Raw genomic sequence first — 20,906 nt, 5'->3', positions numbered from 1 at the left:
TCCCTTTGGCAAAATGAATGAATCCAAACCTATTGCATTCATTTAATGTGTTTGAAACACAAATTAAATGAATGCAAAGAAAAGTGTGGTTTCTTTTTGTTACACTTGTGTGATGATCAGATTTTGGATTAAAGGTTTGGTTAGTCTGCAGAAAATATTCACATTTCCCAGTTAAGACAACTCTTCATATACACGACATACATGTGTTGCTTGCTGGTCCTTTTAGATGCTTCCATCAAGGAATAAAAGACAAAAGGAGCCGAAAGAGTTGTGTTGATGATTTATTCTTAAGGTAAACATCTTATTCAAAAATAAATTACCAGAGATATCTTTAAAAGAGACAGACACCTTCTCCTGCCCGCGCATCACAATCTATGCTTTTCCTGTCAGATTTATTCACGCGTTTCCGCTAACGTCAATCCTCACGTGGAGAAACTAAACCTACAGCAGCAACTTATTCTTAAACCACAGACTGGTAAGTTGATCAACAAGAGAGGAAAACAAAAAAAATAACCATTTAACTGATTCGCTATAAAATGTACACAAAGTTTATTTAAATATTTAATCCAACGTACATGCCCGATTTGTAGTATGAACACATAAAAAAAAAAAACCCCAAAAAACAAAAGACTGTACAGTACAAGACTGGTGCTTAAGGTGAGCAGTGGATGGAATCGATGTGAAAAAGACAGGTGCGACGAGTTAAACCGACAGGGTAGATTTATTTAGATCATTTAACAGTCAAGCACATTTTATTCATTTCATTCTGGAGATTGAAGCTCTGACAGCTGCCTCAACAAAAAGGCAGGTAAAGTGTCAGGTAAGGGGTTTGGGGAGCGAGCTGAGAAGACGAGACCTACAGCACTCACTTGTGTCAGTTAAAGTAAAAGCTGATCAGCTTAACTTCACCGACACTGGTTTCATTTGAATCATGTCTTTGTGCTAAACTAACCAGCAGCTGAGTGTTGCTTCTCATCCAACTTTCAGCAAGAAAGTGGACAAACATAGCTCCTCAAACTTAATCCTTTAATAAGGTTTATAAAAAAACAAAAGCATCAAATTTACCATAAATAATGTACAAAACATCTGAGCTGGGGCTCCCAAAGCAACAGTCAAACTTACAGCCTGTAGGTCCTAAAACTGCAAACAATCAGCACTAGTGTGACTTAAACTGAACTACCTCACTATAGCTGGACTCTAAAAGCTCCTCATGATATAACACAGCTCCTCTTAACAGCATGCAGTGGGCCAAAATCTGTCAGGTCTGTTACAAGAAGTCCAGATATAACGCGTAAAGAACAAGAGGATTGAGACTCAAGAGATAATAATGGAATATGAAACAAGCGCAAAGATGGGAGCCCAGATGTGGATTATACAAATGTTACCTGATTAACTTGTCTTCCAAATGTAGTGCAGAAAACTAATAAAGGAGGCAGACAGAAGAGAGAGAAAAAAAGAATTACAGCTTTGATTTTTATCCAGAAGTCACATTTTCAGTGGTAGATAAATGTCTTTAAATTGCCTCCGACTCAGATTTTAATTTACTTTCACTTCAGTAGAATCAAGAGAAACTTGGGCGTCACATCTTCATGAGCTTTTTAAGTCGATTAGTTGTCTGTTCTTGCAGGACAAGCTATCACCAGGCAGAAGAGGAAGTAAACTGAGCTGGCCTGTAAGACGAAATGAATTCAGTTTGCATCCAATGCTGATAACAGCTGCCCACAGCTGTGTCAGTTTTCCCTGAATTACAGCTTAATCATGATACGAGTGCAGTTCACTACCAGCATCAATCTGTGTGCGCGTGTGTGCCAGCCTTCAGTATGCATCACAATGCAGCATGGCACACTGGAGAAGATTTGTCAGGTGTTTTGGCAGGAGGCTGGACTCTGCTCAGTCAACATGCAATATCTGAGCTGAGGCACTGGGGGGCGATGAAGAGCAGAGCAGGCAGAGGGCCTCAAGTCCTCGACAGGCAAATAAAGAGGGGGGCAGCTATGTGATGAAGGACATTTGGCAGGAAAAACAAAAAAAGTGGGTCAGCTTTGGTGTTGAACTAGTTTCACAGTTCTAGGACTGAACACGCCGAGTCAGTGGAGGATGATGATAATGAAGATAACAGGTAGAGTTGAGGAGGAAGAGCATCAATCACTCTTTAACCTTGTTTGCTGCGAGCCTTGTTCTGTCAAGCTGGCTCTAATAGAGTTCATCACTGTCTGTCTCATGTTATCCCCCATGTATTGCTCAGTAACTGGCTTCAGAACCTGCAGGAGGAGAAAAAAAAAAAAAAAAAAAAGGATCTGCATGAACGGATGATCAAACTGATTATCAGTTACAAATAGTCGATAAAGGAGACAGAAACTAAAAGAAAGTAGGTTAGGGAAGAAAAGCACTTAAAAGGAATGAAAACAAAAAAAGGATGTATTTTTCAAAGTGCTGACCAGGGAAACAACTGAAAACTCTTAAGACGCGTGATTCACAACAAAGCCAAGGAAAAAGAAAACCTTTGTTTCTATCCACACAGAATAAAATTATAAACCGTTTGTGCAGCCTCCGTGTCCCAGACGTGCTCCGTGCTCACACCCAGTACAAAAATCCAGCATCAACAGACTGAAAATTAAAAATCAAGAGGCCAGCAAACTGAAGGTTTTGATACAAGATATACACGTTTACGAGTCTGCAAATCCACCAGCTGACCAGCAGTTAGTTGGTCTTCTTGTAGTTGTCGTTGAGAGGAGACAGAGCTTTCAATTCCAGTGTTGCTCCTGACGGGAGGGAAGGGAGGAGAGAAATAGGCCACGCCAGGCAGCTCCTGACGGGCTCCAAAAGTTTGGAAATGACCTGAGAGGAAAGCAGGGAGGAACGGGGGAGTTAAACAGAGGGGAACCAGGCACTGATACTGGAAGAGGCCGTGGGAAAGAAGTGATGGAAAAATAAATAAAATGATAAATAAAATCAGAACAGAGAAGGAAATGATATGATGCAGGCAGACAAAAACTGGAATCAACATCGCTCACCTTTCTTACCATCCTCTAAACAGCAGGAGAGGCACAAACAGAGACAGGAAGGTTGAGTGATAAAACATATTAAAAAAAAAAAAAAAAATAGGGAAGGCAAACAAACGAGGATGAAGGATGTGCTGGCTGGGTTTCACTGGAGCTCTGTAAGGTGAAGTGAATATAAGGATAACAGGATAAGAGGACAGAAAAAAAGGCTAGAAGACAAAGAGGAAGAGAAGCATGTAAGGAAGAAAATAAACCAGATGTGCACAGATATAATGAACCTGGAGAAAAATAAGCTGTTAACATAATGACTTTTACATTAAGCTTCAACTTAAACTAAATACACAAAACAGTAAGAACAAATACACAAATCCATCAGATTTATACTCTGTGGATATTATTAGAAGGATAATAATTAACTGGCCCAAGATGGACCACATAACCAATTATTCACCTGAATTATTCAAACTACTCTCACTTCATCTCAGCATCAGATTGGGCTGCAAGCTACTGTAATTTCTCTTCACTAGTTTCTCACATTTAAGTCTAGATTATACTTGTCATTCCTGGTTGACAGAATGTAAATGTAATGTGATGATATGTAAATTCTCAATGGGAGAGCCCCTGCTTCGTATGGTCAAAAACCAGCAGGCACGCAGATGTCAGCACGGACCCTCGTGCTAACCGTCTGATGATTAAGTTTGTGAACGCAGAATATATATGTGTCCCTGCTTTAGTGTAGTGCCTCACAAAAGCCCTTCTTGGAGTTTGCAAGGTTTTTTTTGGCTACTTTACAAGCAAATAGCGCTTTGACAAGTGTCTAACAAGATGCTCAAATCAAAAATGTTGTCTTTATTTGTGAAAAACAAACTACTGACTCTTTGCTGTTAGCCTTGTTCTTTCTCCCATTAGTAACCGTTGCTTTGCTGCTGCTGTATGACGCAGTGAACAGAGATACAGTTTAATAGATCAAATGGTTGTCAATCTGTCTCTTTTGAGTTACAACTGGCTGATCATTATGCTTGATGAACACTCATGCATCGATAAGGTTCATAATTGTACGTTTCGGTTTAAATGTAAAAAGGACAAACCTCTATTGCAAACTGATCTTTGGTGCTTCTGCACTATGATTTCCTTCTTATTGGCTAGCTTTCAGTATATAAAGGCACTGAACTATTACTGATTTTTGGACTTAAAAAAAAAAAAAAAAGGAATGCCACAATATCAACAAAAAAATAAAACAAACAAAAAACCACCATAAAAAATGAAAACCAAGCCAGTCGATTGAAGTCTGTGCACACACACAGAGACACACACACTTTTCTCCCTCCTCTCACACTGTCTACCCACCTGCACCCAGAGTGCTTCTGCCACCTCATCAATAATCGTTCCCACCTCCCGAAACTCTCCTGAGTACTTCACGTAACCCCAGGCACAGAGCGACAGCAGCGCCACGCCCATGACCAGGTTAGCCAGTGTGGCTAAGGTGCTCAGGCCGATGAAACCCGTCACTCCAGACACCACATAGGTGATGAACATGAGAGCGAAAAGCGTGGCAGGGGTGCGTGCTGCGTAGAAGATGTTTTTGCCTTCGTTCTGCTTGGAGAGGTTGGTGTAGGTTTCCTCCAGCTCTGACTCCAGCTGATTCTGGTAGCGCTGGCAAAACTCCTTGCCCCCCATTTTCTTCACAGAGCGGAAGTAAGACACAGAGTAATCGCGGATCTCCTCGTGGCAGCGCTTCAGATCAGCCGGGGCGACGTAAGGCTTGTCCCCACCGCAGACCTGTAGGGAGGAGGAGATGATATCAGGAGAAAGTCTTTCCTTCTAAATTTTTATTTCTAAGTAGTATGAAATTCTAAGTCATTCTGTTTGTTTGTTGGTACCTTATTACATTTACACAGGAAAATATTTACTGTATTTTCCTGAGTCAGTCATGTAAAACTAGTCAGCAAGATAGTTTTCATATACTTAATGCATCCATGCAAATACTTGACTGCGATACTATGAAAATTAGATCGATCAGAATTACCAGCACTCAAAGTACAGCACTGTGAAAAGAAAAAGAAAAAAGGAAGGACGCTGCAGTGATTTACTGAAACATGGTCGAACGTACATAGAAATGCACTGATAAGGCAAAGGCAGAGTTTGTACAATTCTAATGAACTTAAGGGCAGGGATAGCTCAGTAGGTAGAGTCGTGGCCCCATGATCGGAAGGTCGGGGGTTCGATTCCCCTGAACAGCTACCCTGAGGTACCCCTGAGCAAGGTACCGTCCCTACACACTGCTCCCCGGGCGCCCAATGGCTGCCCACTGGTTCACTGAGTGAATGGGTTAAATGCAGAGAGGGATTTTCCCCACGGGGACCAATAAAGTACACTTTCTTTCTTTCTTTCTTTTCTTTTCACTTTATTATTCACTGTGAGGATTTTTTCTATCCAGGTACACTCTTACTGCACTGGCAATGTCTCAGGGATTATTGTCAGGCTGGAAAATGTAGCCTGAAACTTATTGCCCAAAATGCCAGGTGATTATCAGGTAGGAAGCGCAGGTCAATTAATCAGGCAGTGATATTCCCATATTTGCTCCCTGGACTTGGGCACCTTTTAGACTTCATTCACGATGAATATCAGGGATAAACCGGTCCTTACCTGCTCCATTTTCTTGCTGTACAGGTCTTTGGCTCCTGCCACAGCTGTCAGGTTGTTGGCCTCTGCTGTTGCCTATCAAAAAAAAATGAAAGACAAAAAGATTGAACACAACCCTAATCAAAATGAGATGACTTAAAAGATTCCCAATTACTGACCTGCAGCATGGTCTTTGGGTGAGGCAGCTCCTCTCCCTGGTAGATCTTTATGTAAGCCTGCAGGAAAGAAAAATGAGTCTCAGCATCACCAAAGTGTTTCTTTAGTTAACACTCTGGCAGGTAGGTGACTTAACAAGTACTCCAAGTAAAAGGCTGATGTTATCTTTAAAAATGACTTAATACTGCAAAAACCCCTAAATAAAATTTAATGCAAGTATGACTGGGCACACTTATTTTGGAAAGTTGGAGAAATGAAATCTGATGACAAAGAACTGAATACTTTTGTCAGTGAGACCACAGTTTACCAAAAGCTCTGGATTGCTGTGTCGTTTATTCACTCTCAAGCTTTTGTGATTTATCAAAAAAAAAAAAAAAAAAAGGCAGAAGGGTGTACAATTTGAAGCTTTGTATTTGTAGTGCAGGAGGTCAGTATGAAAAGCACTGGAATCATTTGTGCAAGCAGCTGTAATCCTGTATACACTGAGACCTCTGTCGCTCTTTAAATGTAATTTTATCTTAACAACAATAGGTCATATTTTGGTCATAGACTGGTATTTATTTAAAATTATGCACCACCTTGAAGTACTCCAGAAGATCTTTGCAGGTGACCTTGTTGCCTCCGATCTCTTTCTCTACCAGCTGACTCGGCGCCAGAAGAAGAGGCACGAGCTGGGCCAACTCTTTTTTGAAGTCTTCATCAATGTCTAAAACATGGAAAGTTGTGTAATTTCAGTCCAAAGAGCTATGGCAACATAATCCTAGAAGTAAAACTTGGCACTCTGAAGACACGTTGTAATTCTCTTTTTATCAGTATTAGCAAGGGTTAGGACAGCTATCATTTTTGAAGTTAGAAATACCACTCAAACAATTTTCTCTCTCCGTCTCTCTCTCTCTCTCTCTCTCTCAGGTTTCTGGTTTTAAGCCTGACAGGGACAATGCCATGCATAAGCCATGCATAAATCCATGGCAGTTGACTGGTTGAAAAACTGCCATGAACAGGAAAGGGAGTGACAGCAGAGTTGAAACTGGCTGAGGTAACAGCTACAACATATAGGCGCCAATCTGCAATGTTTTGAGCAGGCTCCGTGTACAACCAGCACCTACCACGTCTTTAGCCATTAGTCTACATTACTACTGTGCCTTGTTCTCACCTCTCAGCCTGCCGTCAAATTTTGGGTTAGTAGCCACCTTCAGGCCAGGATGTGGCAGCAGGAAGCAGTTGATGTTGGAGAAACAGTGCTGGATATGATTTCTCACATTCTGCAACTCTTCATGTTGATTATGTTTAACCTGCATCGACACACAGTGAAAATGTGAGCTTGTTACTGACTTTGTGTTTTTCAAGAAGAGATGCGCCATCCATAACAGGAACATTGTTAAAATTATTTGTGCTGCAGGAAGCAATAATCATTGTGTGAACATCAGGGTATGGTATGGTAGGTTTCTTCTGTCTAGAAGCCTGTAACCTCCGACACTTTTCCCCCCTTTTATTTTCTGAATCTGCGTTGAAATATAATTCTCACCTGCAATCTTTTATCCAGAAATTCATTGCCTCCTTTCATTCCATAACAGAATTCGTAAGGAAAACACCAATCCCGAATGAGGAACATTAGAGACTAAAAGAGAAAACCAACAGTACAGAAACTCAGAGAATATCTTTCATTTTATGAAAAAAAAAACAAAACAAAACAACAACATTGTAACTGAAATAAATGAGGCTATTTCTCTTCTTTTTTTAGTTTTTTTACTTGTCCACACTACATTTGTTTTCAGTAAAAGGGCTGACTCAAACCTCAAACAATGTACACTGTGAATTGCAACAAACACAGCGAAAAGAAAAAGCCAGTACCTGGAAAGGTTTCTCGGACACCTCTTCCATTGCAAGACGGCCATATTCAGTGAAGAGCTTCATATGAAAGGAAAAATAAATGACGATGAAAGAACTGAATATTCTGATGGTACTTTTTGGTGAGAGAAGAAACAAAATGACACAAACCTGGAGGTGCTGCAGGTCATCCTCTTGTATGTTTGAAGAGAGATTGTACACCTGAAAGAACCAAAAACAAAAAACAGAACTTAAATGTAATGCAAGGCTTGCATCTTAATATGTTAAAATAAATATGTAAATATATTATATTTAAAGAAAAGACATGCTTTGAATATCACCTGAACAGAGCTGGTCATTGTGCTGAGGGCAAAAACTGTAGCACTGTCCTTTATGGTAGACTGACTGTCAAATGCTCCTTGTGTGTCAACAAGGAGCACAGCAACCTGTCGGGATGAGATTAAACGAGTTCAAAACACATTCAGCACAAGTTTGTGTTGAAATGCTTGAAAATTCATTAACAAAATATTAAAATAACTGTTCATGATAAATATGTCTGGCAATGAGTGGAGGTGTTGTATCTACCTTGTCGCCATCAGGCTTCTCCACCACAAACACTTCACTCCAGACCTGAATTCCTGTGGTTTCCCTCTCACACCCTCCTCTCCAGGTGAACCCAGTCAGGGGCTCATCATTACCTCCTATCCATGAGTCTTTATCCTGAAAAGGAAAGATTCAAGATGAGACAGAGAAGGGAACAGAGGGAGATGAAAACCAAGGTTGTTTGTCATCTAGATCCATGTGAATTCCTGTCTAAGACTGGGAGAGGATGAAAGATAAAAGTGAAAATTGCACAGGTACACTGCCCAATGGGGCCGAACCCGAGGTCTTTTGTCAGTGCAGTGTGTTGTAACGTTTCTGGAATGGTGCATGTAAGACTAATGCAGTATGCCAAATGAAGGAAAAGCAACCAAAGGTTAATCACCATCAACATGTTTTATAGCATCTATGATGATTACAGCAACACGTTTCAACTAAACATTGTTCAAAGAGATATCAACACAAGCTGAACAAACAGATGAATAAAAAATGATTTCTTAATGTAGAATAAAAAAATGATTTCTTAATGTAGAATTTCACATAATATAGTATATTTTTGCCAGTCAACTGCTGTGATTGCGAGCACAAACGTCAATTAATGGTAACTCTTTGTGACAATGAATGTTTATCCCACTGACCACAAATAGGAAATGCAGCTTCAAAGCAAATGTGTGATTTAAAGGTCAGAGTACATCAGAGTACTGATTCCCCATTAGTACATATCTGTGCAGTGTCCAAGTGTGATGTGATGACAGATAATAAATACCTGCAGACAATACTCCCTGTAATAAAAAGGAAAAAAACAAAAAAAAGCTGCACACACTTATTAAGTCTAGTGGTACCATTAAGTCATGAATAAACTTGAATTAATTATCAATAACTTCATGAATGCCCATGTTCATGCCCAACAACTTTGAGAAATACCATACTTGCAACACCCTTTTGTATTTCCTGGTATGTGTTCACGTGTGTGTTATTTGAAAATAAGTGTAAGGTGATCCTGACTGCTTCTGTGTGTCCAACTGCTGTTAGAGCGGCTCAAAGACTCACCGTTTACACTTCTATAGGAAATAAACAAGATACTGTGCTCACGTGGACCACACTCAAAATCTTACTCTCCTGGTTCAGCAAGTATCTCAGTACAAAATCAAAACTGGAAGCACTCGTCTTTGCACGTCACCTGTGCATGCAAGTACTAGTTGAAGTGTCCTCTGCTGTCCTTGTTCATTTCTACCCAATTTCACAATCTCTACTGACTGAAAATGTTACTCAATAGTCACCCTTTGAGCAAGGATAAACTCTTATGTTTACTTAGCTCATGTAAACACATCTTGGGTTCAAAATTAGCACTAATCTATATCTCAGCTCAGTGAAACTGTGTACAAATGAAAGTAGTAAATTTTATATATGAGGAGACATCAATTTGACTGTCTTTATTTATATCTAAAGAATATCTTTAATGCTCCGGGTTGTTGTACCAATATGATTAAATAATGACTCTTTAACAACAACAACAACAACAACAACAACAGGTCTGACACAGTGTAATTTAATGAGCTTATCCCAGAAGTCATAGGGAAAGTAGTGGATTACAGCCTGAACAGGTCTCTAGTGTATGTCCAGGACTAATACAGAAAGACACATTCATTCATGTTCCCATACTCTATGGCCAGCTTAGAATTACTTCCATGTCTTTGGACTGTAGGAGGAAGCCAGAACAGCCATACGGGCTGAGAGAAAAAGATGCAAACCTCAGACAGAAAGAGACAGCTCAGAAATGCATGTTGGTTGACATTTCTTTAAATATTTGGAAAATGTAATGCAACTAATATGTGTACCTTTAAAATTTTATTTTATTTTTTAAATCCCTACTACAGAAAGTGTAAATACAACAGTCGTCTCACCCGGTTGTGCATGTAGCGCAGCATGAAATCCAGCAGGAAGGACTTTCCCTTCCTAAAGGCTCCAGCCACAGACACAACAACCACGTTCAGGTCCTTCACATGTTTCTGCAGCAAGACTTCCTCCAGTGCCGTGGCGTTCAGCTCAAAGTTGTGCTCATTTGCCTGGACAATCTGGATGGGCCCGGCCACTTTTTTCTCTTCCACAGGCTGAAGACACAAGTTTGCAAACAGTCAGGTTTGTCGGGGAGGTTCAGGTGATTTTTGTAGTGACCCTCAAAGAATTCAGTTGGTCACATTATTCTCCTAAGTGTTGCTTACTTCAAACATTTATAAAAGTATTGTTATATTTACATATCCTAAATCTCATTAATAGACTAATATGGTAGAAAACACATCAAACCTTCACATCTTTTTCTTGACTCCCTTCCTTTGGTTGGGGGGTGGGACTGATATTTTTGCCCAAATCCATGGTTCTGGGAAACAAATCATTGTCATCTTCAGATTTCGCTTCAGGTTTTGGAGCCTTGCGTTGGGAAATGGTGCAATCTTTGAATCCATTGACACCTTTAGAGCCTAAGACCAAATGGAGATAAAAAGCTAAAATGAAAGTGGTTACATAACACCATGCTAGATGATAAAAGATAAAGTGAGAAACGGGACTTTTGCGACCAGCTTATTTTCTAAGGAAAAGCTTACTTCCTTATTTCTAAGGAAAATAACTTCCTTTAGACTACTGTTCTGTAAAGCTAGAGAGAGAAAAAAAGAAATGCCACATGGATCAAACTAAAGACGGGACTCTTTCCAGCTTTGTGTATTGGGCTAAATACTGCTATCCACTCTGGTTCCCTTCAACTAGGTCAAGCTCTAAAATAGCTATGTGTTGAAAAATCACAAAGGGCCAGGAAAAAAGGACAAGTAAAGTAAGTCAGCAGGACAGTGCTTTTAGTGTTGTTCTCAGCCTTTTCCCCAAAATGTCCTGTAAATATTTACTAACTCTTAAATCCCTTTCCTTAAAAACTGACTTCTTCCTGTATCATTGGCATAAAGGCAGTAAACATGAGTTTGATGAACTCCAAAATCTATTATTTACAGATGAATGGCTTCTTGCATCTTTGAATGACATACAAAATCATCTTTTAAAACAAAAACATTGTATCATTTTTTCTTTTAAAGATTCAGAATATTCACAGGTAAAGGCTAAAATGACACTATTTAAATATACAGTTCACTGTGTACTTAAATATAAATTATTGACAGCCTATGAAACAGGTTGGGTTACAAGCCATTCATACCAAGTTGTCTCAGTCACGTCTGTCACAAGATTCAAATGGGCTGTCTGGAAAGCAACGTGACCAGTCTCTTCTAATTTGCTTGGCATTCTTGATAAGTACATGACCTCCATCGAAGTCCTGATATTTACAAAAAAAATGTATAACTATGAGCTCCTGCTTCATAAACACCATCAAGATACTAAGCATTTATCAGGAGTAACAAAACTGACAATACAAGATAAGACATCACAATTATGAAAGTGGAAGGTTATGCATTACTTGTGTGTTTAACTGAAAAACAAATGGAGCAATTATACACAACTTCTTCTATTCATGACCACAAGCTGTGCCATTAGTCATTTTACAAGAAAGTTATTTTAAAAAGCGCTATCACTTATGTATAACACAAATTTCAGTCGAACATTTTAACTAAACAAGAAAGTCAAGTCTTGAAATTAATAGTCTGTTTTGCGAGTCCGTGGCCTCTTACAGAAATTGAGCATGTTTTTAGATAAAGTGGAAATCCTAAAGAAGAAGGAAAAAAAAAAAAAAAAAAAAAAAAAAAGTTGTGCAAGTACCGGTAGAGCATGTACACAAAAGATTTTTTTTTTTAAAATCAAGAAAAATGCCAAAATTGAATTATTTGCTGTTCTTCAAATGTGAGAATACACAGATTTTAAATTTAATTTAATTTAATTTTTTTTAAAAAAGGAAATAAATATTTTTGAAAATGACTTTGGTTACAGGTCTTTTCTCAGGGAAACAAAGCCAATCAGGAAATATTCAGAGCACATGACCAGAACATCAGCTAACAGAGGGCTTCAGTTGTGACAGTTGTGTTCACTGCTGGCAGCACAGCAGTGAACACAGCCAGCACAGAACAGTTGGCGTGCTTTAGAGAATATAAGCAGCTGCAGCAAGGAAAGCAATGGTGGAAAGTAACAAAGGTGATTATTCTTTGTTTAAGAGCATACTAAAAACTAGCTCAGATCGGCAGCCATTTGGGCAGTTATGTTTGATTGTGAAATACACAAATAATAGAAATAACGCCTCAACTTCTTGCAGAACTTTTAAAGCAACTAAGGAGCAGTATTTCCTGTGAGAGACACCCATTAAGTGTGGACTTAGGGTTTAAGCTTAACTTCATATACATTTTAAATGTTCAAATTAAGTTTTATAACCAAGTTTTTCCTAGCTCAAAATTGGATTTGGGAGTGGCTTTGCATGCAAGCGTGATTGACTAAATATCGTTGAAGCAAAGAATGTGTCCTGCCTTACTTAACTGAACCTTTTTCCTGTTATATTTGTCTACCTAATTCTTTACTTCTATAATAAATTTCTATTTGTACCAAAGTAAAGGAAAGGGAAAATTTCTGAAATATATAAGGTTGTAGAAAGTTCTGTGGTGATGGGTCAAACTTTTCTAATGGTGTGATACTTGGACTTCTAAGCTCCTCATCTATGATGTCTTGCTTCTTTTCTTTCTGTAATATTCTACTTCTACTAATAATGTGGATCTTTGGACTTTACCATTAGTCTAATATTTTGGAACCTTACGCTAGGTTTTCAGGGTTCAACAACACTGTTTTTCAATGTTTTCTCACAAAGGAGAAGCAAACAATCAATTTTTTTTTTTTAAATAACCTGAAGATTAATTACAGCTGTCTAACAGTTTAAGCTTTTGAGAACATCAGGTGATATTTCTTAAGAGAACAACTGTAAATAGGACACCCAAAGACCCTCTTGGAGCTGCAAACGGGCCACAGCAGTGTTGTAAGCACAGGGCAGTTACAGTAATCTCCTCTGCACACAAATTAGCCCTGAGCATTTCCTTAGTCTGTGGCACTGCAGGTTTCCATCAAGACCAAAGCAACACTTAGCAGAATGAAGTGGCACAGACTGCAGAGACCTACACAAAGACACTATTCTGCTAGGACTGTGAGGGGCCTATGTTGCAAAACAAAAACAATACAGGCCGAGTATGCAAGAAAGCATAACAGACAGTAAAACCCCATTAGCTCTGCTGATATGTGCACTCACTACAACACTTCATGATATATTAGCAAATGCACTGCCCTGCTCCTCCGCTTCCAGAAAATGAGGACAGGCCTAAAATTAGCCTCCTTAACTTGTTATCTTATGATGGCACAGAGCAGATGTTAACTGGCTTACACGATTCCCTGACACACAATTGATGATGAGGAATTTGCATCACACAAGCATAAAGCAGCACACAAATCCTAGAGATATGCATGACTAGTTGACAAGCCATTTAAACACTAGATCCCTCATTAGATGACGTTAGAAGACAAATTCTTCTTATTTTCTTAATAAGTGTAAGTGTTAATTAGGGCTGCCACGATTAGTCGACTAGTCACGATTATGTCGACTATTAAAATCGTCGACGACTAATTTAATAGTCGACGCATCGTTTGAAGCTTTGTAAGATCACAAAGGACGCAGGAATGAGTAGTAGGATTTAAGAGTGTAATAACGGACTGAAACAGAAGATGGCAGCACTGCATGTACAAGGATGCCAGCTGCCGTTAAACCCCGAAGAAGAAGAAGAAGCTGTGTCCCAGAATTCATAGCGCAGCTGTCAACAATGGCGGCAGCTAGTTAGTTTTAATATTACTCTTATTATTCTTTCTGGGTCACAAAATAAACGTTTAACATATTTTCAGGCGAGAATGTAGCTGTGTAAACCTCAAATATCTGCTCAGTTTATCAAGACACCACATATTTTCAAAAGCGCTCCGACGTTTTCGGAGACGTCTGTTACCCACTAGCTCGTTAGCTAGGCGGGGGCAAGGCTAACTAGCGCCGTGAGAACACTGGACTCCCGGCAAATCGTTTTCAAACCCACCGCCGTCTTTCGCTAGTCAGGTTAAACATATATATAAGTCACTTAGATAACTTAAAAATGTTATTGTTTGGCTTTCTTTAGTATTTTATTTGTTCCTGAGTAAATCAGTTTGGCTGAGATTAAAGTTATAGTTTTTGCACAGCTAAAACTGTCAAGCAGACAGCTGATTATCAGAAGTGTGAGACGCTGGAGAATATACTCCGGTGTCCTGTTATATTTTAGAAAGCAAGGAGTTTATTAAACTTCACCGAAACAATCTGCAAATTTCATTAAAAATTAATAAACTACCATCTTGTCTTTATTTTTAGTTAGCACAAACACTTCAAGCTGTAAGCTAATGATAGTTATATAAGACCAGATGCTGCTGGTGCAATAAGCTGTACGCTGTACGTCCAATGGATGATGATCTGATTAGTCGACTAATCGCAAAAATAATCGGTGACTAGTCGACTATCAAAATAATCGTTTGTGGCAGCCCTAGTGTTAATGTGAAACAATCCCCATCAGTTAACTATTGTTTGAAATGCTCCAATGCTACTCGGGATGGATTGAAACATCTCAATTTCTGTGACAGAAAGATGTAAACAAGCAAAGTGTAAAACAACCATGCAAACCAGTGCTGCTTGTGGTGTAGTCAGCTCTAATCGGCACTGGAGCAATATGTAAACACAATCAGGACACTAAAGGGCAATTTATTCCTCTGTGATCAATCTATGTACAGAATGCAAGTCTGCAACTGACCAATACTGCTGCTAGAACTAATACTTGTGCATTGTGTGCCTGCAGTGATCTGTAGTTATGCCGTCGAAATCTGAATAATGGCGGAAAGATTAACAAGAAATGTAAAGGAAACAATAGTATAGTACAAGATGTTGTCATTTGTAGAGGTGAACATTAGGGGTGGGTTTTTATAATCGATTCATCGATTAAAATCGATTCTGGCTTGGATAACGTAAAATTGATTCATTAAAATCCTGAATCGATTTTTTAATATAAATTTATTTTGTCCGAAATGCCAGAATCTCTGGTGACATCTCACAAAATTTCAAGAACCACCAAACAGTAAATGAGAGCAGGTACAGGGATTCTTCACATAGACTTAAACACAGGGCGTGACCCGCGGATCAGAATCAGTTAGATGTCGCCTTTCTCACAGTCGGGGCTGAAAGTGAAAGCCGACAGCTCGCTGATCCGGGTCCGCGCTTTGTGTTCACGCCCTTTATGCGCTGATTCTAAGGCTGTTAGTTTGATCTCTCTCCAAACAATATTGACCGAACCAGCAGCAAAAGAAGATCCAAACGCTTCACATAAACATCGTCATGAATTCACTCTTTTACTGTTTTGCTTCCATTGCGATGCGCAGCTCTCTCTCTCTCCCTCTCCCTCTCTCTTTCTCTCTCTCGAACAGTTTTGCTTTCTTCATTATTCGCTTGCTTGTTACGCACAAGTCTACTGTTGCTTACAGCGCTGTCGGCCGCTGTTTTTTTCCCTTTTACATTCTTCCGAAAAGAAAACCTCATTTCTGCTGTTCAATACTGAACAAATTTAAACTTTTTAAAATTATTCAAAATGCAAAATGCTTAGCCGTGTCTCTAATAAAACCGCTGTAACGTCAGAGGTAATGTTCATTAATTAATGGTTTTCTTTCGTTTTTGATGTACTGCAGAATATTTTTTATAAAATCCCAGGCCAGGAAAATCACCTACATGTTTTTCTGTGTTTTATCTTCAGCTACTTTGACACAAAGGCATCTGCTGTGATGCTCACAGCTTGGATAAAGTCTTGCGAGTGTCAGCTTCCTTTTTATAGATACAAAAATATGTAAATGTACTGATCTGAATTATATTTCTGACTGTCAAAATTTCCCAGATTTAAATTGAATCGAATCGAATTAAATCGAATCGTGGATCGAATCGATTCGGGACCTTGTGAATCGGAATTGAATCGATTCTAGAAATCAGTGACGATACCCAGCCCTAGTGAACATCAGGTTAGTGCAGTAAGGTTTCCGAAGCATTACACAGTTATCTTTAACTATCAAGTGCAAGAATAGTATGCAAGGTAGCCTACATCTCAGCAGCATATCCCAAATGAGCTTCCCTGCCCTCACCCCCTCCCCTCGACTCCTGCACTACATCTGAGGCAGACTTTGATAAAGCTACAGTCCAGTAACTTAAGCAGCTGTCTAAATATGGAATGTTTCCTACTTTAAACAGGCAATATCTGTGTAGGAGTGCAAAAATTACAAAGAAACTGGCCTTTGGGAGTAAAACTGTACTATAAAAAGAAAACATATCCAGTTAGTCAAGCATGATTAAACAATTAACATTTCTAGTTGAGTCACAAGAAAGAAAAATGGCATTTAAAGTGTTGGGGGGGAAAAAAAGGAGAAAATTTCAAGCAAAAATCTACTGTTGCAACCACAGATTAGTAACACCAGCTAGTCACAAGCCTGGTTAAAACTCCTTCTTCCAGCCATAGCACATCCAGAATATACATGTTAACTACTAGGTGATACTTTTTTATTCAATGCATAAAGAAGGAGGAGTTCACTGTAGGCTATTAAGATGCAGCTATGCTAAATTCCCTGCACTCCAACACTAAAAGACAACCTGACTTGGCCTCTCTGGACACGAGTCAACAAGGGGAAATGTTGAGTTGCAGCAAGCAGACCAATGTGAAGTCTGCGAGGACAAAGTGCAGATTAAGAGCAACCGGAGTGAATGTTGTTGTTGCCACAGAGTCAGCTGGTGTGTTCCAAACTAGACATAAGGGTTATCACGATAAGGATTCCTGACTGTCACAGCAGCAACTCTTTAGTATTCAGTCAAATATTTTGAATTGGTTTAACAAATGTACGCTGCATTAAACTGCTGACAACAGACCATTTTCTACATTTGTAAAACAAGTTGAAGTTATGGCAACATAGACGGGAAAGATGTGACAGGTTTTAACAACATTTAACATTAACTGTAGATTTCAACATACCATTATGACCACAGCTCAGTAAAACAGTGAAAAGTATCATGGGCAAGTTAACAGTCCAATTTAGACCAATAGCTATTATATGATGGTTTATGGTGAAGCTGCAGCCTCTCCTTTCTGTTACACACAGCTGGTAGCAAAGATATAGCACACCACTTCTGTTCACTGTATTACTGAAGGAACTGTTGCAGGTAAAAGCCATTACAATCTTTTATCAAACCGTCTGTTTAACAGGGTTAAACATGAAAAGGATATCTTGTTGCCTGACCACAGTCTTAATGAGGTAAAATGAAAATTGTCTCTATGCAAACTGCTGGTTTAGCCTGGCACGATCTATAAAAAATGGCAGATTTCCTGTAAAATTTGCTGCATGTTGAAATCAATCCTTCCACACCTCTCTTTCTACCTGTAAAGGAATATAGATTTAGTTGCCTTATTTATTTTTGCAGGTTTAGACTATTTATATGACATCTAGCTCTCTCAGGGGTTATCTATTGATGTAAACAGTTATCTTACTTAACAAAATGTTTTTTCATGTTATTTATGGTTATTTGATAACCAAACGTGTATTTTAAGGTTAAGTAAACTAAACCCAACTTTTAAGACCAAAGTACTTACGATTGTTTTTTTGTACTTTTTATATTTTACATTTATATTTATTATTGAAACTTGCACCAAGGGAGTGGCACTCCAATTTCGTTGTACTCTGTACAATGACAATAAAAGGCTATTCTATTCTAAACTGATTAAAAGTATTTTTATCATAGTCCTGTGGATTTTTCCTTTTATGGGAAGGTCACAATCCCTTTCCTGGGTGTCAAAAAACTTTTGTACCCTAAAATGAAATCTACTAAAAAGTTATGCTATAAAAGATTGAGGTAGTAGCCTATGTAGTTTTAGCAGACAATTAAATATACTGTACTGTGAAAAAGTATTTGCCCCTTTCTGATTTATAACTAAAAACAAACAAATTTTAATATTAGACAAAGATATTCATTTTTTTTAATGATTTAATTTATTAAGGGAAAATTAGCCCCAAAACACCTGATGTGTGAAAAAGTAACTGGTCCCTAACCTAACACCTGGTTGTGCCACACACAGGGCTTATAACAATGAGTCTTACTTCACTGTGGAGGAATTTTTGCCCATTCTTTTTTCGCAAGTGCTTTAATTCCGCCACACAGGAGGGTTTGAGATTGAACAACCTGTTTAAGGTCATGCCAAAGCCTTTGAATTGGATTTAAGACTGGACTTGACTAGGTCACTCCAAAATGATTATTTTTAAACTATTCAGAATTGGACTATTCTGGTGTGTTTCAGATCATTGTACTGCTGCATAATGTGAGTGCGGTTGAACTTGCTAGTCACATAGTCTCCTTCAGGATTTCGTGGTAGAGAATAGAATTTATGGTTCCATCAATTAGAGCAAGTAGGCCAGATCCTGACTTCCAAAAAGTTTAAATTTTTGTTTCATCAGAACACAGAATACTTTCCCAAAGGCCACTCCTGGGAAAGCTCGCCACTGCTCCAAGTTTACTCCATTTGTTTATAATGGCTCTTACAGTGAATTACTGGAGTTTCAAAGCCTTGTAATCCTTTTCAGACTGATCGATGTCAATGATTTTGTTTCTCATTTGTTGAGTTTCAGTAGAGTTTTCCTTGATGTGTTACTTTTTAAGACGTTTTAGCCGACTTCACTTTGTCAGACAGGTTCAGTTTGCATAATTTATTTATTCAACAGGTCTGGCAGTAATCAGGGCTGGGTGTGATTAGTGAAAGGTCACAAAAATGTGTTTAGTCATATTTTATAAGGGAGGCTACTTACTTTTTCCACACAGGGCCAGGTAGCTAACCTTTTTTCCATTAATAAATTACATCCTCATTTAAAAACTGAATATTGTATTTACTCAGGTTATCTGTGTGACAAATGTGTGGGGAAGGAAAATAAAAACACAAATGGCAAAACCACTTTCCTCAGCACGGTATAGAAGTTGCCCACTGGGATGAAAAGAAGGCTTAAGAAGCTTTATCACAAAGACATGTTATCATCATCTGGAAAACGTTAAATTCTCTCGTTTGTGTTAAAATTGTTAATAAGTCAGAGCTTTGTATTACATCACAACTACACTCAATGGCAATAGGCTAATGTAACTCTGCCAAGGAATATACAAAATACATAAAATTCAATACAAAAAACCTAAATGAAAAAGGAGACAAATGATCTACATTATCTTCATAGGTTCACGGCTATGATATTTTTATTTTCTGCTAAAAAACACAAGCAAATGCAGATCTGATTGGCAATTACCTTGTTTAGGTCTGCTAACAAAGTGAGCAGACTACTTATAGGGTATGTAAAAATATCCCAGTCATTAGTGGGATGAGATTAGTGCGACGTTACTCGATTTGTATTGCCTACAATCCGGTTTAAGGACATTGGTTTCAAACTTAAGAATGAAAGCACTTTAAGGCAGTTTATAGTGAGCATGCAGGATGTGGAAAGTTTAAAAAAAAAAAAAAAAAAAAAAAAAAGCGCGGACAAGCCGTGGGTCCTTCCTGAAACCAGGTGAAAGTGACGGCCCGGACAAACGAGCAGACAGGTGTCGCGTTTGAATTTTGTATCCGGGTCGGAATCACTTTTCTACAGCTGCGTTTTCTCCCCAAGTTACTTAAGAAAAAACCCACACTTTAACAGTGAGGACTCAAACCCTCATTTCAACTCAAGTAAAATTCGCAGACTTTAAACCAAGTTGCCTCTGTTTGCGAGCTACACTAGACACATTCTGGCTGGGGCATTTGGCAGGACACCACGGGTCTCTCCAACTGAAAACAGAAACGTCTGGCTAACGGTAAACCCCCCTGACTGGGACAAAGACCACCGAAACATAAACACTTTAACTCGTAAACGCTGTCCCGGCTTCACTCTCCCCATCAGCTCGCTGTCACACGTCTTTTCGCACAAATAAAAATACTTTACCTCTGCCATCGAGTCCGTGGCTGTAGTTGTTCTCCAAGTGAGTTCTGTTAACCAACCCGCTCTCCGCCGCCATCTTGGACTACTGAAACCTACCGTTGCTGACGTCAAAGGAGCGTCTTTTTTTTTTTTTTTTCCTCGCGCACTCTGCTGAAGTTATATCCCGCCCCGTGGCTGCTGCCGCAGCAATGCAAACTATTTACAGATATCCCAGAGGCAAAACAAGTGTTTCTTTAATTAGTTTACAGCACACGTTCAACTAATCATTGCACCAATTCAAACTTTAAATTTCGTCCCCCTGACACCAGCATAAAGTCTGATTTCAGGGGCGTACCAATGAGTTCTCTCAACCCCCTGTTGCAGTGATTCCCAAAGTGTGAGCTGCAGCCCCCTGGTGGGCATTGACAGCACTTCTATTGGCATCTAGGGTTTGTTTACTACAAAAATATAATTTAAAAAGTATAGTTATTCTTTATTTATTGAAGATATCAGGACCTCTGTGGGGGATTAGCACCTCCAAGTTAGAGGCCATGACTCAATTAGTTGCTGCAGTTCAACTGGAGTTCAAATACCTTATGGTCTTGCTGTTGTCTGGTGCATCATTAGCATCAGTGTGGATGCTGTACTGGTCTGCAATGGACACTTTTCATTGCTTTTAACACTTGTTACTCTTTCAGT

General features: G+C 39.0%; 1 protein-coding gene across 2 annotated transcripts; it reads right to left on the bottom strand.

Moving 5' to 3' along the window:
• Window positions 1-268: 268 nt before the first annotated feature.
• Window positions 269-20,530, bottom strand: LOC309720434 (atlastin-2-like). Of its 2 annotated transcripts, XM_082557363.1 has the most exons (15): window positions 20,232-20,530; window positions 10,533-10,705; window positions 10,133-10,339; window positions 8,214-8,348; window positions 7,970-8,074; window positions 7,800-7,850; window positions 7,653-7,709; window positions 7,327-7,419; window positions 6,955-7,093; window positions 6,380-6,507; window positions 5,804-5,860; window positions 5,649-5,720; window positions 4,350-4,781; window positions 2,695-2,838; window positions 2,173-2,261 (listed from the first exon to the last, which is right to left on the bottom strand). In XM_082557363.1, exons 1-14 carry the CDS (start codon window positions 20,302-20,304, stop codon window positions 2,701-2,703), a joined length of 1,860 nt encoding a protein of 619 aa, XP_082413489.1. In that variant the 5' UTR covers window positions 20,305-20,530; the 3' UTR covers window positions 2,173-2,261; window positions 2,695-2,700. The 2 variants fall into 2 exon arrangements, with proteins under 2 accessions (XP_082413490.1, XP_082413489.1); XM_082557364.1 differs by lacking the exon at window positions 2,695-2,838 and having other exon boundaries at window positions 269-2,261; window positions 20,232-20,527.
• Window positions 20,531-20,906: the final 376 nt, after the last annotated feature.

Source organism: Aulonocara stuartgranti (genome assembly GCF_965226115.1).
Source record: "Aulonocara stuartgranti genome assembly, chromosome: 13".
In the NCBI taxonomy this organism is placed as follows: domain Eukaryota; kingdom Metazoa; phylum Chordata; class Actinopteri; order Cichliformes; family Cichlidae; genus Aulonocara; species Aulonocara stuartgranti.
This window is presented reverse-complemented; position numbering and strand designations above follow the sequence as displayed.